The 15,240-nt window shown below is 47.4% G+C and overlaps 1 protein-coding gene across 7 annotated transcripts in view; it reads right to left on the reverse strand.

Annotated features, from left to right (window-relative positions):
* Nucleotides 1-2,832: 2,832 nt before the first annotated feature.
* FN1 (fibronectin 1) overlaps nucleotides 2,833-15,240 on the reverse strand; it is a 53,518-nt gene continuing 41,110 nt past the window's right edge. For 4 of the 7 annotated variants that reach the window (XM_035331927.1, XM_035331926.1, XM_035331922.1 and 1 more), the window contains 13 exons: nucleotides 13,969-14,156; nucleotides 12,795-12,882; nucleotides 12,432-12,608; nucleotides 12,034-12,123; nucleotides 11,646-11,825; nucleotides 10,778-10,867; nucleotides 9,500-9,966; nucleotides 8,814-8,952; nucleotides 7,451-7,615; nucleotides 6,116-6,241; nucleotides 5,447-5,553; nucleotides 5,090-5,200; nucleotides 3,830-4,671 (listed from right to left, as the gene is read on the reverse strand). In XM_035331927.1, the coding sequence (XP_035187818.1) occupies nucleotides 4,597-4,671; nucleotides 5,090-5,200; nucleotides 5,447-5,553; nucleotides 6,116-6,241; nucleotides 7,451-7,615; nucleotides 8,814-8,952; nucleotides 9,500-9,966; nucleotides 10,778-10,867; nucleotides 11,646-11,825; nucleotides 12,034-12,123; nucleotides 12,432-12,608; nucleotides 12,795-12,882; nucleotides 13,969-14,156 (2,003 nt within the window). In that variant the 3' untranslated portion in view covers nucleotides 3,830-4,596. Of the gene's footprint in view, nucleotides 3,791-3,829; nucleotides 4,672-5,089; nucleotides 5,201-5,446; nucleotides 5,554-6,115; nucleotides 6,242-7,450; nucleotides 7,616-8,813; nucleotides 8,953-9,499; nucleotides 9,967-10,777; nucleotides 10,868-11,645; nucleotides 11,826-12,033; nucleotides 12,124-12,431; nucleotides 12,609-12,794; nucleotides 12,883-13,968; nucleotides 14,157-15,240 lie in introns of those variants that run through there. The other 3 variants (XM_035331925.1, XM_035331923.1, XM_035331924.1) reach the window with 3 other exon arrangements.

Here is a 15,240-nt window from a genome sequence, read left to right on the forward strand (position 1 = left end):
TGCCCTGCCTGGGCATGGATTTTGGTTTACCTGGGGTGGAGACCTGTTGTCTTTAGGGCATGAGGGCTGTGGAAGAGCTGTCTGCGGGGTGGGCAGAGCCAGGAACAGGCTGCCTGGAGCAGCTGTGGAATGTGGAGATTGTTATTTCCTAAAATCTTGTCGCTGTCATGTGCCATGGCGTCAGACCACCTTGTGTTTGTCAGAAATCCTCACACACTGGTGTACGCACACCCCTCCGTGCTGCTCCAGCAGTGGCGCAGGGGCTGTGGAGGCCAGAGCTTTGTGCACTGCCCATAGCCTTCCTTACGCTTTGTTTTGCTGTCGGGGTGCAGCTGTGCAAGTTGAGAGGAGAAAAGCAGAGCCTGCAGTGCAGGCTTGTGTGGGACATGTGCATGGCCAAGAAAATCTCCTTGGGAATTACCTGGGTGCCTTGAGGGCGTGCCGCTTCCCTGCCTTGCTGTGTTAGCTGCCCAACAGCTCGGCAGGGCAGTGAACAGCAGTGGCCTAAGAAAGCTTGAGGGAGCTTAAGTCAGGGTCTCCTTTATTGCTCACCAGCAAACAGCGCGGGCTGCTTTTATCCAGAACTGAGCAACGCCACCTCAGGTACTTCCTGAGGGGTGTGAGCAGTTCAGGGACCCTAATCCGTGTGCTGTTTTTGCCCTAATGCTTTCATTCCATCTTCTCTGTGTATGTGCACTCCCCTTGCCCTCCTCCTGTTTTAGGAGTGCCCCGGGCACTGCCCAGGAATTGCTGTGGCCTGAAACGCAGCCATTGCTTCTCCTTTCTGATCTCTGTGGAGGATTATTCCCAGGTGGCTGGAGTAAGCAGGACGGAGTAGAGAGGATCCTACTTCTTTGGGCCGGATTAAGACAGTAGCCCAGACTAAAAGTGGTGCGTTACTCAATGGCTCGTGTGTTGGCTGCGTTAACCCCAGCCCTGGCCAACCTGACTGCTTTCCACGCCACTGCTTCCCGTGGAGTATCAGTGTTAGAGTCATTGTGTTTTTTTTTAGCTTATGCTTTCAAGTTTGGGTTTGGGACTCTTCCACCGTTCTTACACTCCTCACTTGTCTTTTCTGTCACGCTGCTTTGATCACAGCTGGTGCATACCACGCGTGAGGGTCCCTCGGGAACCTGTTGGCCTGTTCTTCATTCTGATACTCTACAGCACCAGATAAAACTGGGACTGGTAATAAGCATCTGGCCAGCTCCTGTGCTGATGTGGTCCTGCTTCATTTGCTCTTTCTTTGCTGTCATTGAGGTGCTATCTTTTGATGTTAATCAATGGGTACTGATCTTCGGGGTGAGATTTCTGCATGAGGTGCTAGTAAAGGTCCAACTCTGGTATCTGCCCAGGGTCTGTGTGCTTTGCTACTTGGGCTGAGCATGTTTCAGTCCTCTACGTCTGCATTTTAAAGGTCTGTAACAGTTCCTTATGAGGTACGCCGATCCCCTGCTAGTTGAACGAATGACTTCTCCCTTTGATATTTGCAATGATTAAATCTAACTGCGTAGCTCTGCTCAGCATCCCTTTCCATGGCACATGGAGAGAGGTCTGCTCCCTTGGGCTGTCATTTTTTGAAGAGCAGGCCGCTGGCAGGCTCTGCTTTGCACCATCACCACACGGCGCCTTGCCCCTGGCAGGTCCCATGCTGGCAGCGAGAACAGCTCCCAGAAGCGTGGAAGTAAGCAGAGGGCAGGGAGGAATCTCTCAGCCTTCGCAGCGAGCAGGAGGGGATTTCTTTTCCCTTCAGCTACCAAGGGGCTCCTTGCTGGCATGCAGAGTCCTGACTCTGGCTGTCCCAGACATGGCATCACCGTAGCCGAAGCTCTGTGCTAGCTGAGAAGACAAAGCAGGGAGGTAGGTGCACCTCCTCCTCTGCAACACAACAGCCAACGGCTTAAACACATAGCTGTGAGGGCCTTGGTGCAGAGCTCAGTGTCTGAAAGCTCGCTGCTATCAGGCAGGAGCTCCCTTCGTCCCTGCCCAGGCAGCTGTCCCTGTCCTGAGCACGGCTTGGGTTGGACATCGCGTGATCCTAGTGCTCAAGAGGACTTTGGCTGTAAGTTAACGCTGCGTTGTAAGGCCCAGCTGCCGGCCCCTTGCCAATTCCAGCACTACGGGCTGGCTGAAGCAGGGGCCCTGCACAATCTTCAGTTCCTTTTGTTGCTGTTTCTAGTAGAAAGGAAGGGGTGGCTGATGTTTTGGCTCTCACATGTCTCTACTGCCTGCGCTGCACTCTGCTAGCAGGTATCAAACATAACTGAAAATAAGAAACTCAGCTGAAGGACAGAACAGCCAGCATCATGCTTATAGAAGTTAAACAGAAATTCTGTCAGCAATGGGAACCTTCGTGTTTTAAAGCACAGGCTCTGCAGAGACCTTAGGCAAATGCGGTGTTGAAAGCATTTTATCCCATAATATTTCCTGTTTGTGGTGTTACAAGTGATGCCTTGTTACAGTGAGGAGATCAGATGGACTCCAACTTGAGTTCAACTGAGCAACTCCTGTGTGCCTGTCAAGTGAGTTACTTAATGTCAAAGTGACAAAGTAGGGACCTTTGTCATTGCTCTCTGGTCCAAAGTGCACAGCCCTCCGTCAAGGAGGACAAATTAACAGAAATCTGCTTTAGCAGGGACGTATTTTTCTGTGTCTGTCTAAGCCATGTTGAGTTTGCATGTATTTCAGATACTCATTTGGCTCTTGAACGCTGCTGGGAGAGAACTGAATTCTATTGCAATCATTTTACTATTTGCAAATGTTTTCGTTGCTCTATAGATAGCAATCTGTGAAAGCAACTGCCATGTGGGCTTCTCATGTCAAGAAGCCAAATTCTATTTTCATGCTATGTTTTATTCAATCCAGAGACATCCATTGACTTGAGCACTGCAGTGCTGTCGGAGCCAAGAGAGGAATGGGGCCTGAGGAAGCGCGACAAGAACCTTTAATAATGCTCTACATTTGCAAATGTTGTACGGGTTTTTGCAAAGCTGGCAACAAAGGGGCTTACTGCTAATTTTGTGCTTTGTAATCAAGACTGGCTTTGTTTTTAAAAGGGCTTTTGAAGGGAATTTTAACGAGCCCCCCTGGTACCACAGTAGACTTGAACAAGCAGCGACCTAGGTGAGGTCTGGCTCCCTGTTTCTGAGGCTTTCTGCAGAGGTCACTAACTGAAGGGTTTCTGTGACCTCATTCACAGCAGTGCCTGAGGGCACGCTCAGTTGTAACTAGACAACCTCAGCTCTGGATTTTTGTTTGGACTTACCACAATGCAAATGCAGCTACAGTAGCTGAGATTTAAAGGAAGGGCGTGATAGACCATAATGGAAACCCTTCAGCTGGTCACAGGTAAGTTATTCTCCATTACAGGGACAGGTAAAATGTGCTCTTCCCCCCACCTTTAGGGCAAGGCTTGGAGCAGGGCTCAGTGACCCAGCATCAATTCTGACCTGGGGTGAGCATGGCCTCAGCCCTTGTGGCAGCTCAAACACTGAGAACGTTCTTGATTTTAGGTATTTAAGGGTCTGGCTGGACTGAGGACCATCTCCTTTGCCTCAGTTCTTGGCTAAAGCAGGAATTATTTTCCCTCCCCCCGCTTCTCTCTCCTCCACCCCTGCAGCATGGCATACATACTCAGAGGCTCTCTGCGCTCTACTGGGACAGGGGGATGCAGCTGGAAGCCTTTAATTAACAAACTGCTCTACAAATAGTCTCTTCATGCTTCATTGAGATGATTGCTCCATCTTGTTTCAAGGCAATGTTACTCCAGATCAGAATAATTGTCTTCTTCCTAGATTCCATGGTAGCAAAGAGAATCGCTTAAACTATGTCTGGTTTGTAAATCTTTTTATTAAAAGAGTTGTTTTTTCTTTTCCACAGTAGTAAAGCTTTGGCACTTACAGTATAAAAATAATCACTGATCATAATTACACCAAATTCCTCTTTGTCAACTGCATACTAAGTGTCTTTAATACATTTCATTCCCATATAAAAACACTTGAAGGTCAGGGGAACAAAACTGATAAATAACAGTATGAGATACAAAGATACAGCTAGGAAAATACTAGGATCATTGAGAAAGAATTAGGACTGTGCATATTTTAAATATCACAGTGATTGGAATTGCTTTTCCTATCTTATTGCTGGCTGCACGCTTATGTGAAAGCAGAAGTGTTTGGTGGACTTTCCTATCTCTAAACTTCAGTAATGTCGTACTCAAATGTTGTTTGCATAGCACAGGAACCTTTGACTTTTACACTCTCCCTCCCCCTTAATATTTCGATTCCCCTGCCAATTTGGGTTAGTATCCTCCCCACCCCGCTTTTTCCTTTAAATTTGAGAATACTGACTGGTATTCAACACTTTGAGCAAAAACAAGACAATTGCTATCATGAGAAAAGTCTGAAACACTCCAAGAGTGGCGCTTGGAGAAGCTGTGAGTTGAGCTTAAGCTGGGAGAATGGCTCCAGAACAAAGGGCCATTCTCAAAAGATGCAGTTTTGCTAGCATCACTCCAGTTTGGATGGTAATGGTGGCAGACAGGGATTTATGCTTTGGTTTGGCTGTCGCCCTTGCCGCAAGAAGTCTTGCTGGATGTTACTTTCCCCGTGGATGTTGTGTGTCTGCCTGTACATCTAGGGGCATGAAACACTCAATGGGGCAGTTGACGTTCTGTCGGGAGGGAAGGAAAGCAGTTAGCGCTCTGTCCTGGGAGGGCAGACACTTGTGGGGGCAGGTTGGTGCCAGCCCATGCAGCTGTTCAGCTTTGTGAGCACAAAGCACGCCCTGCTTCGCAGCAGCAAGGAGACAAGGAAATCACTACGTGCACTACTGCCTCAGTCAGAGCATGCAGGCATCTCCCAGAGCTGCTGAGTGACACTGAGCCCCGCTGACGCTGTGTGTGGAAGTGTGAGCTCCAGCCCCTGTCCTTTGCTGAGCAGAGTGGTGGTTTGCTTTATCGATAGCTATTGCCCGCAAGCACAAAGCTGCACGCACCCCTCAGCCCCCAGGCCCTGCCCAGACCCCCCCCTTCTCTGTGCCACGGACCAGACCCGCAGTAAGGGAGGGCAGAGGAGGAAAGCATACTCACGGTGTTTGTGGCCTGGTGGTATCTCTGTGAGAACTGTGTGTAGGTGTGGCCAGCTGAGCCTTCAGGGGCCACCTCCACGCTGGGCCGGCGGCAGTTGTCACAACGCCAGCCCTGCAGAACAGAGCACCGGTAAGACCTCACACAGGGGTACAGCTCCTCCACCTCTGAGGTTACTCCCTTTTTACACCACACAGGCCCTGAGTCCAAGGCCCTACAAGTGGTTAAGCTCTCCTACTAATTTTCTTCTTCTCTGGGCTGTTTTGGCCAGACATGGAGACACCAGCTGACCAGAAACCCGACAGTCCTAAGATTGCTCCCCTCACTCCGCGCTCGGCATGCCAAGTCCCTCCTGCTTACCTGCTGTCCTCCATAACAAGTGCAGGAACAGATGGCTCCGAAGTACTCCTTCTGCCACTGCTCTCCAACTTGGTACATTTTCCCATCATCGTAGCATGTGGTCTCATCTGTGGAGAAACAGAACTCGGTTGCAGGGCCCGTGCTTGGCTCTGGCAGTAGCAGAGCTCACAACAGGAGCCTCTGGCCAGCACACTCTGACCAGAGGCCCGCTGGCTGCTGTGGGGAACATCAGTCATTTCCGTAGCTCCCTAGACACTTTCAGCCAGACCGTGAGGGTATTTGCCTGACAAGAGCAATGCTGCTTAATTCATGTTGCTGAATCCAAAGGATCTTCAGGTGACAGGCCCCGCAGAAGTGTCCTGCTTTGCTGATTAGGGCAATCTGTACCACTTAGTGCGATGACACGTCTCTCGTGTGTGGCTTTGGGGTAAAGGCAGGCAGGCACTGAGTGTGCTGTGACCTAAACTAAGAGGGTTTTCTTTTTAAGGATAGATTTACATGTGGAATTTCATGCTTTCAGCTTCTGGGAGAACAGATTCAATCTGTTCCCAATTTAGCCTCCACAGCCTGGATCTGGTAACACTGATACTCTGCTTGCCACCATGGCAGTACTCAGGTGAATGGGAACAACCTTCCCAAATTGGTGCTCATTTAACTTAAGTGACTTACGAGGTTCACACTTGAATTCTCCTTTCCCATTTCCAAGGCAGGTGCAGCTCATCATCTGGCCATTCTCCCCCTGCCGGTCCCACTTCTCCCCGATCTTGTAGTTCACACCGTTATCGTGGCACCACTCTGGAGGAGGCAGAGGAACATAAGCAGGAGTTACCCCACGTGCTGCAGTAACACAGCAGGAGAACAGTTTGATGTTGTCTCAGGAACCAACAGAGGGGTAAGAGAAAGAAGCCCTTCAGCTCTTGTGAGTCCTGAGGACAAAATCACCTCCAACAGCCACACATTTTGACTCATGCAGCTTGTAACTGGTGAGGTCTGTGACACGTGTGGGAAATGGGTAGAGCCTCTTAGGAAAAGAGTAAGATGTGACAAAGACTGGTGTTGGAGGGGGTAGGAGAACAGAAGAAATTCAAGGTAGGAAGAGAGAGAAAGATATTTTAAGTACTCTTATGTTTTTGAACAAATACCCAGTAAAACTATCACAAACTGCAAAAGAAAACAAGGGGTAAGGCATGTGTATCAAATGATGAAATACAAATATTAATCCAGTAAAACAAGTGTCTCCCCTGCAGTCACTCTGAGTCTATGCAAATTGCAGAAATGCCCTTTTTGCTTAGCTTACTCTGCAATTTAAAAGCACAATTTAAATGAATCGGACGTGTTGTGTTAAACCACCACAGATTTTTGTTCCATTCCCTTGCATGTAATCCGAAACTCTGCCATGTAAGCTGCGGTCCTGCCAAGACTGAACCTTAGAGCTGTGGCAGTGGTATTGTCTGCTCCATGGTTTCAAAGAGCCACTGAGAGAAATCAGAGAACTGGTTCTGGAAGATGCTTTGTCTGCAATGCAAGGCAGACCCTGGACTTGCTGTGAAATCCACACAAGTTCTGTCTGTCCCCCTGCAACGTAACTGGGAGGTGAAAATTCAACCAGAGTTTACTATTCAAAGCTGTCTTCTTAAATGGCTACTCAGATATCGCCATTTAGGCACCTTGTCTATCTCACATTTATTTACCCATTGCCTAGATATACCTGGAAAGGGTAGGGGAAGTAACAAAACATTTAACTTTAGTGGAAAAAGTCATCATATATCAACACCACACTGATGGCTGCTGATGCGGTGGATAGCCATGCCACACTAGTTGCACAGCTGAGAAATAATCAGAGTTTTCCATCACCACTAATGATGTAAAACACTGATTTGGTTTAGAAACTGAAGAGCCAGTGTTCATTTGCATCATGTTTGGATCAGACTGGCTGTCAAACATGCCCTTAGAGCTCAGGGGGGTTAGGCACAGGAAGGGGTGGTCAGAAGCCAAGCTACTCACTAGAAGAATCGCATCTGAAATGACCACTGCCAAAGCCTAAGCACTGGCACCAGAGTTTAAAGCCAGTTTCAGATAACCGCTCCCACTCCTCGCCAATGGAATAGAAGGAGCCGGTGAAAGTATCGTAGCAGGTGTCATCAGCCGGCTGGTTGAGTCCTTCAGACACTGGAAGGGAAAGAAAAGAAACAGGCATCATACACAGCAGTAGGAACTACTGAAAGACAGAACAATTTTCACTGAATATGTGCATTTTTTTCCTTAAAACATCCTGGTAGTAATGGAACTACCCCACGGGCACGCGCCTGATGAGTCTGTCAGCAGTTCAGACTCCCTGCGATTTATTTTCCATTTGCATGTGTCAGAGTAGTTGAATGAGAAAAAAGCTGATGTGAAGGCCATTTTCATTCTGATTTGCCAAGTTTCAAGCAAGTGTGAGATTTTGCATTTGCTGCTGAGGAGCAGCAATTTGACTTAGCCTGTGTACGAGAAATGTGCTGTGAGATGCTGGGGACAGAGGCAGGAGGGTGGTGGCTGCACGGGCGCTTTTTGGAGGCATTTTAGACCCTAGCTCATGGTGGGGTAGGGGAGTGGAAGGAGACCTTACAGCCATGCTGTTGGGGAGACATATTTCCTGCCATCTTTTTTGACCTCAAAATACACAGGATGAAATGGAGGGAGAGAAAAAACAGTTGCTGATCGTATCCCTGTGCTAGTAAAAGCAAAGCCCAGGTCCCTCAGGGTGCGTGTGGGCTCTGGGCTTTCCAGCTGTGGCAAGTGCTGCCTGTGCCCACAAGTACTTGTGGTTGGTCACGAGGCTGCTAAGTGCAGCCTGTCTGTGCTTCATCAGCATCTCTGCAGGCAGCCCGCCCTGCTGCTGGACCTTCAGAACAGCCTCGTGGTGCTGCTGGCTAGGCCAGCACAGAAGCAGTGGCAAATGACTGACAGAGCACTTAAGCTGGCCACCAGCATCTTCCTACAAGCACACTGTGTTATTGTGACTGCAAGTCTTCCCTGCTGGGCAGGAATCTGCACCACCAGCATGATCGCTGACTTCCTTTGAGAGCTGCAAATGCCAGATCTCTTGCCCTTTCTCTCCAGCATAGACCCTTGAGGAATGTATGGAGCCTCAGCACACATTCTCCATAATTAGACAACTGATCAAACCAGCTGTGGTCACACAATCAGTGGGGCAGCTATCCAAAGCCAGCATACCTTACAAATTACTTGTCCCAGTTCCCTGCTGGCAAAGGTTCCTTTCAGAACTATTCTTGAGCCTGGGCACGAAGGTACTCACTTCCTTGATCAAAGAAAGTGAGGCAGGTGCAGCAAAGGCTCACCCTGACTCCACAGAGCTTTCACTTACCAGTATTGCCAACTGTGACTACCTCCTCCAGCACCTTTTGTCTCCGGTGATCTTTCAGGGCTTCCACTATGATGTTGTAGGTGGCCCCTCTCGTAAGGCCAGTGAGCGTAGCACTGGAGGAAGTGCCAGGGACCCTGAACTGCAACAACAGCAATGGCACGTCACCAAAAAGGAAAGAGTGGTTACTCCTCAGGTGCCACCCCGCTCACACAGACATGGTGTTTAGATTGACTTGTGCACTATACTGTGATGCAGACAGCTCGTTCCCCTCAGACACTGAGATCTTCAAACACCACTGAGTTAATTACTCTGGGCTGTGGTTCGTGATGGGTAAGTTATCGCCATTTCACGGAGACAGGAATGGAATGGGAGAAGGGAGACTGGTTAAACGAGTCTTTGGCTTGGAGAAGCAGAACCTGAGTCTTTGAAACTCTAGAGCAAATTCCCAGTTGTCTCCCTGACTACCCCTTCCCCTGGTGAAACGTTGGTACTGACAGCATTTCAAGGGCTTTGTTTTGGCTGTTTTATCCTGTAGCCTTGCTGTGAACAAGCAGCATTTATCCTTCCTGCCCTCACCTGCATTAATAAGACTAGGCCAACCCTGCCCGCCACCCCTTTAACACAGCAAAAGGCTGAGACCCAGGAGCGAGACCCACACCATCCCCGTGCTCAGACGGTTCGCTTACCTGCAAAGTGTCTTCGTCCTGGCTGACAGGCTGACATGAGATGATGTACTCAGTGCTCTCCAGCAACGGCCTCCAAGAGATGGTGGTCTGAGAAAGTGCCTCCTGCCCCGTGGTGTCATTGCGCCTGGGCCCACGGGAGTGAGGGTAGGAAGGTTCGACTATGATAGGCACTTGGTACCCAGGGATTTCGATGGCTTCGTCCACGTTTGGCGGCTGCCGTCTCGACCCTGGCCTAAGGGGAGTTGCTGTGGTGGGTACAGGCCGCCGGTAGCCGTGCACCTCAAAGGAGGCTTGCTGCCCCTGGTGTCCTATTGTCTGTGGGTGCCCTGAAGTGCCTGGAAGTTGGATACCATTTCCATTGTCATACCTATTGTTTGTGAGGTAGGGGGTCCCCTCATCAATGGAAGGTACGTCGAGAATGTCGGGCTGGTTGGGGTGCGGTCTGGTAATCAACGTGGGAAGCTCATCTAGCCAAAGAAAAGTTAGAAGCCATAAAGCAAAGCACGGCAAATTAACAGTGGTAAATCAAACAGCTGGAGTGGATGCTGTACACTGCTCCAAGCAAAGATTAGCAGTTGTCCCAAGATACAACACACTTTTTATGATCTCATTGTGATTACTGTGAAGGTAATGATTTCTCTCTCTATATATATTTATATGACATATAAATATATTTCATACATGAGCGTAAGAAGTGTGTTGGTATGACTTTTTCATACAGCAGAGCAACAGTTTTGAACACTGCATCCCAAAGAAGCCACCAATGCTCAAATTGAGAAGATGTAATGACAACGGATATTCTGAGGTTATCAATTAAGAAAACCACTGGTGTGTGGTAAGAAACTAGCCCCTAGATGGCATTCAGATATCCAGAGGGTATTTTGCAGGTATCTCAATCTCAAACTGTGGAGGGGGTGAATAGAGAAATGCAATGGACAACAAGTAAGTCAATTCTACCTTTGATGGCATAATAAGCTAGAAGGAAACTAATATTAACCTTAAGTTAATTATGGATTAAGTACCCAGGCCAGAATCAAGCACTAAGCATGTTGATTTGTTCTTAGCGTTCAAACGTAGCCAAACATCATTCAAGTAACTTAGGAATCTCACCTTCTGCATCCTAGAAGTAAAGTTCTCTTTACAAAGCCTATTTGACTCAAAAAGGTGCGAGAAGGTAATTTTACATACTATTGCTATTTTGTTCTTGAGTTGGCATTCCCCAAGAAGGGGACATCATCTCCTGTTAGCATGCCACAACCACCCCGAGCTTTGTTTTACCTGTCCTTTTTCTGCCAATCAGCGGTTCACTCTTTTGATTGTTCTTCACAGCGATGATGTAGATGACGTATTCAGTTCCTGGTTCCAGACCTGGAGAGGGAAGAAAGAAAATTTTACATTTAAAGAGAGGAGGTGGGGAAGGCCTAAAGATAAAATGTGATGGTCAGCTAAGAAAAAGACAACTCCATTCTGTTATTACAGTTTCTAATGAGAGACGGTGGTTTTATGAACATGCCTGTCCTATAAACACAATACATGTCTCTAATCAGATCAGCTATCAGATCTGAGCAATACACAGATGTTTCCTTCCCCCACTGCCACAACTGTTATGCACTCAAGCAAAAGAGCCCGTGATTCTGGCACTCCGTCAGTCACGCATTCTGAAGACTCATGTTTTGTGTCTGCAGCATCTGCAATCCCAGCTGACACCGTCAGATTTCAGCTTGTTCTGAGGAGCAGTGTGCTGGACTCTTTGTACTGCCCCAGAAAGCATGCAGGAACAAAGCTGGGATTTTTCTGCACAGGAAGGGAGGCAATTCCTCAGTGCTTTCTATGCAGTGATGTCGTTTGCTGTGGCTACTCAGCTGCACGAGCTGGTGGTATATTTACACCTGGCAGGTGGGCAAGGGGTGTTGAGAGGATGGAGTCAAACAGCTCCCAGCTACCTGTCTATGCATACCTAGGAGGAGAAATACAGGCTCTGCTAACCCTGCTTCCTCCCACACTCAGATCTAAAACGTACCTATCCACACTACAGCCATACACAGCTGTCATTGTGCATCAGATCCCACACAATTGTAAAAGAAATGCAATTCTTAAGCTTAAGTGCTTCAAGTGAGGAGCTCCCAAACAAAGCAGAGACACGTACCAGTAATAGTAGCCTCGGTGGTGCTGGGCCGAGGGCGAGGCAGAAGCTCCTTGGCTGGTGAGCCAGATTTCTCGTACCTGATGATATAGCCTGTGATCTTGGCTCGGGGAGGCTGCCAGGTAACCAGGAGGGAGTTGCTTGTGGTTGTAAGGAAGCGCATGTTGGAAGGAGCATCGATAGCTAGGTGAAAACAAGAAGAAACAAGTCAAGTGCAGGAAAGGCGAGCAGCTTTATCCAGACCCTATCTTCTGAGACCCTTTTAAAACCCAGAAATAACACGTATTGCTGGGAGTCATAATGTTATACGTGGTCAGATATGCACAACTTCTGCCCACCCACAGGTGATCACTGTATGAACATGAGCGGAGAAGTCAGGCAATGTCATTACCAGTGGAGGCATCAATCACTACTGGGGAGCTGCGTGCATTCTCGTTCAGAGTGTAAAGGTAGATCTTGTAGTCAGTGCCAGGTTGCAAGCCTGAAATGAGGTTGAAAGAAACATTAGCTTTTCTTGCAAAAACAGCAAGTATATTACAAAAGGCAGCTCCAGTTGTTAATGTGGAGAACCTTCAGCAGTGTTTTCTATCTGTTTTAACATTAATCTGAGGAAACCGTTTAAGAGGCAGCACAATGTCTTTCAACAACTTCTTGGAGACTGGGCTTAATGACTCAGATATTTTTTCCCACCTTTTTTTTTTTTTCCTATATTACACCCATCAAGGAAATGCTGCTGCAAAGCAAGAACCCAGCATACCTGCTGATGGCCTGCTGAAGCATCTCACTTACCAGTGATGGTGTAGGCCCTGACATCAGGGCTGATGGTCCTCTGGATAGGGTTCTGGCCGCTCGCTGGGATGGCATCGATTTGGAAGCCAGTGATCGTCTCGGTCTTGGTTCTCCAGGTAATGGTGATGGTTGTCTCTGTGGCATCTGTCACACGGGCCCTGCGAGGGGGACTAACATCTGCACCAGAAGGAAAGTCTCCTGTCAGTACTGCGGGGACTGTGAATCTTACCATCTAAATGTTTGTGAAGGCCTTTGTTGGAGCTTTGTGTAGAGCTCCGCATTTGACACAGGGTTTGATCTGTCTCTGGGCTTCCTCACCCAGCACAGAACTAACTGGTCATTTGAGGAGGATCCCCCACTTACTTTCAAGAGTGGTCACCACCCCCTGGGCTGGTCGGCTGGTCAGAGAGTCCTTCAGTGCATACACACTCACTTCATACTTCGTTGCCACCTAAAACAGAAGTTGTTACACCACATTATGACAAGGACCTGACGGGGAGAAACGCTCTCGTGTTTGGTAGAGCCCCATTTCTTGCTCACCAGTTACTGAGGTATGAAACCTTAAAATAAACCAGTGAAGGATTAATGGGATGATTCTAATGATTTCCACCTGTCATAAAAGACATGCACCCTAATAAACAGTAGTGTTGATAATGCTATTAGTGTACATGTGTGCACCCAGGAGCAGAGGAAATCCTGGAAGAAGCTTGTCATCCCTCATTTTGGGATCTCTGTGCTTTACAGCTCACTCTTCGGGAAAAGCTAATTCCTATCCTGTTTCTCCTGGGGTTAATGGATGCCATTTGCTATGATAAGGTGCTCTTGCTGTGAAGAAAAGAGAATAGTGGAAGTTAAAGCTTTAAGCATGGTCTTTAGTCTTTGACTGCATCAGACCAGGAGTCCACTTAAATTAGAATGTATTTTAAGGCTCACTTTTCAAAATGATTCATAAAACTCCTTAAAAACAGATCAGTAGCTTTTTGAGATAGCAGGCAACCTAACGCAGTGATTTTCGGCATTTTCCAGTACACGAACTACTGAAATGTTTCCAGTGGAGAAGATGGCTATATAGCAAATTTAAGCATACTCATAAAAGACCTGCATTTTTTACTTACATTTTGCAGATGTCTTAGAAATAGGCAAGACTGCCAGATCTCCCATATCACAGCTTGAAAACCACTGCGTAAGGTCACTTTATCTGACCTCTTTTGTGAAAGGTAAGTAAAAGCATTTTTCTGGGTTGCTGTTGATTGTGAACCTGATTATTTGCACTTGATTAAGGCATCCAGTCTCTGTGCTAAACAAGGGGGGGAGGAATGCAGATTCAGTAGGCCAGTTCCTCGCCTTTTAAAAACTATGATAACGAATAGTTACGGCTGATGGCTAGTGAGACTTCAGAGTCAGACCCCTAGGAACTGTAATGAGCTACTCCAGCCGAGGTTTCCAACCCAGGAATTTTAAATGGGTTCAAGTTTTAACATTTCCTTCTCATAGCACACCAAAACAAACTTCTCTGCATCACACAAAGGAAAGTTACCATTAATCCAGACACAACGGCAGATGTACTGTCCGGAGAAAGGTTGATTTCTTTCATAGGACCAGTCTTCTCTTTGGGGTTCACTCTGACTCTGTAGCCAGTGAGACGAACGTTTGGTGCGTTCCAGTTGACAGTAAGACTGGTGGGAGTTACCTGAGTAAACTGCAGGTTTGTTGGAGGTGGGATTGCTGCAGAAATCAGGATTGGCACACGGTTAGTTTGAAGGAGATGATGGTCTCAGATAAAACTATTCTATCCTGAACATGAGACAGTTCCAGGCCTGAAATACACGAGGGGGAAAGCAGTGTGCTTTCTGCAAACACAGGTGCACAGCACCGTGGAAGGGGATAAGGCATTCAGGAGGAGATTCTCAAGTCTGTGGTGAGCCTTTTCTGGAGAAATAAGGAGGTCTCATTGCTTCAACCCTGAAGTTAGGTGAGCAACAACACTGAGATACAAGGTGAATGCTTTAGGAGGTGCTTACACCTGTAGTAGGCCAATCTGTTTTAATTCTTCTGCCTGCCTCTGCTTTTCATCACACGGCTGGTAGTTTAGTCCTGCTTCACTTGTCTATCTCTGTTCATTTCTAAAGCATGACCGATGTTTTACAAAAATAGGTAGGAAGCAGGCTCAGGAATCGCAAAGAGGATATAAAAATACTGCCAAATGCAGAGGGGAAGCATTTTACAGCCACTTACACAAGTGTAAATTACTACACAGAGAGCAAGGCAATGGAAAAGCGGAGCTGTGGTGGCCATAAGGCTCATCACAAGAGGCTGTTTGTGAGCTAATATATCAGATATCTTTAAAAACAAATGCTTGCATAACACAGGAAGCATCCACTGAAGCATCTTGCCTTACTGTTTGTAATCCTCAGGCTGTAAACAGGGAAAAATATTCCTTACTATAGTGCCCCCTATTAGCATATTGCCATGAAGTTTTCTAATTTTATGGACTGGAAATAAAAGATGTTTCTCCCTTGCTGCTTTGCTCAAGCAGAGCTCAATCCAAAGGCCATAAGAGTCAATGGAAGTCTTGAATGGCTTCAAATACACTTCTGAACAACCCACAAAGGGTGAGCCACAGAGAGTGGGCTTAAAAAAAATCACTCTATTTGCATTTCTGGCAGGTATTCAGCCAGCTGTTTCAATCATTACAGCACTTTGCTTAGGCTTAGTGCGGCAACCTGAACACTGGGAACCACTGTCTTCATTACGGCCCTGGAATTAGAGTGCCAACTTTCCATCCACAAATGAATGGGAAACCTTTATT

This window comes from Oxyura jamaicensis, chromosome 7 (assembly GCF_011077185.1).
Source record: "Oxyura jamaicensis isolate SHBP4307 breed ruddy duck chromosome 7, BPBGC_Ojam_1.0, whole genome shotgun sequence".
In the NCBI taxonomy this organism is placed as follows: Eukaryota; Metazoa; Chordata; class Aves; order Anseriformes; family Anatidae; genus Oxyura; species Oxyura jamaicensis.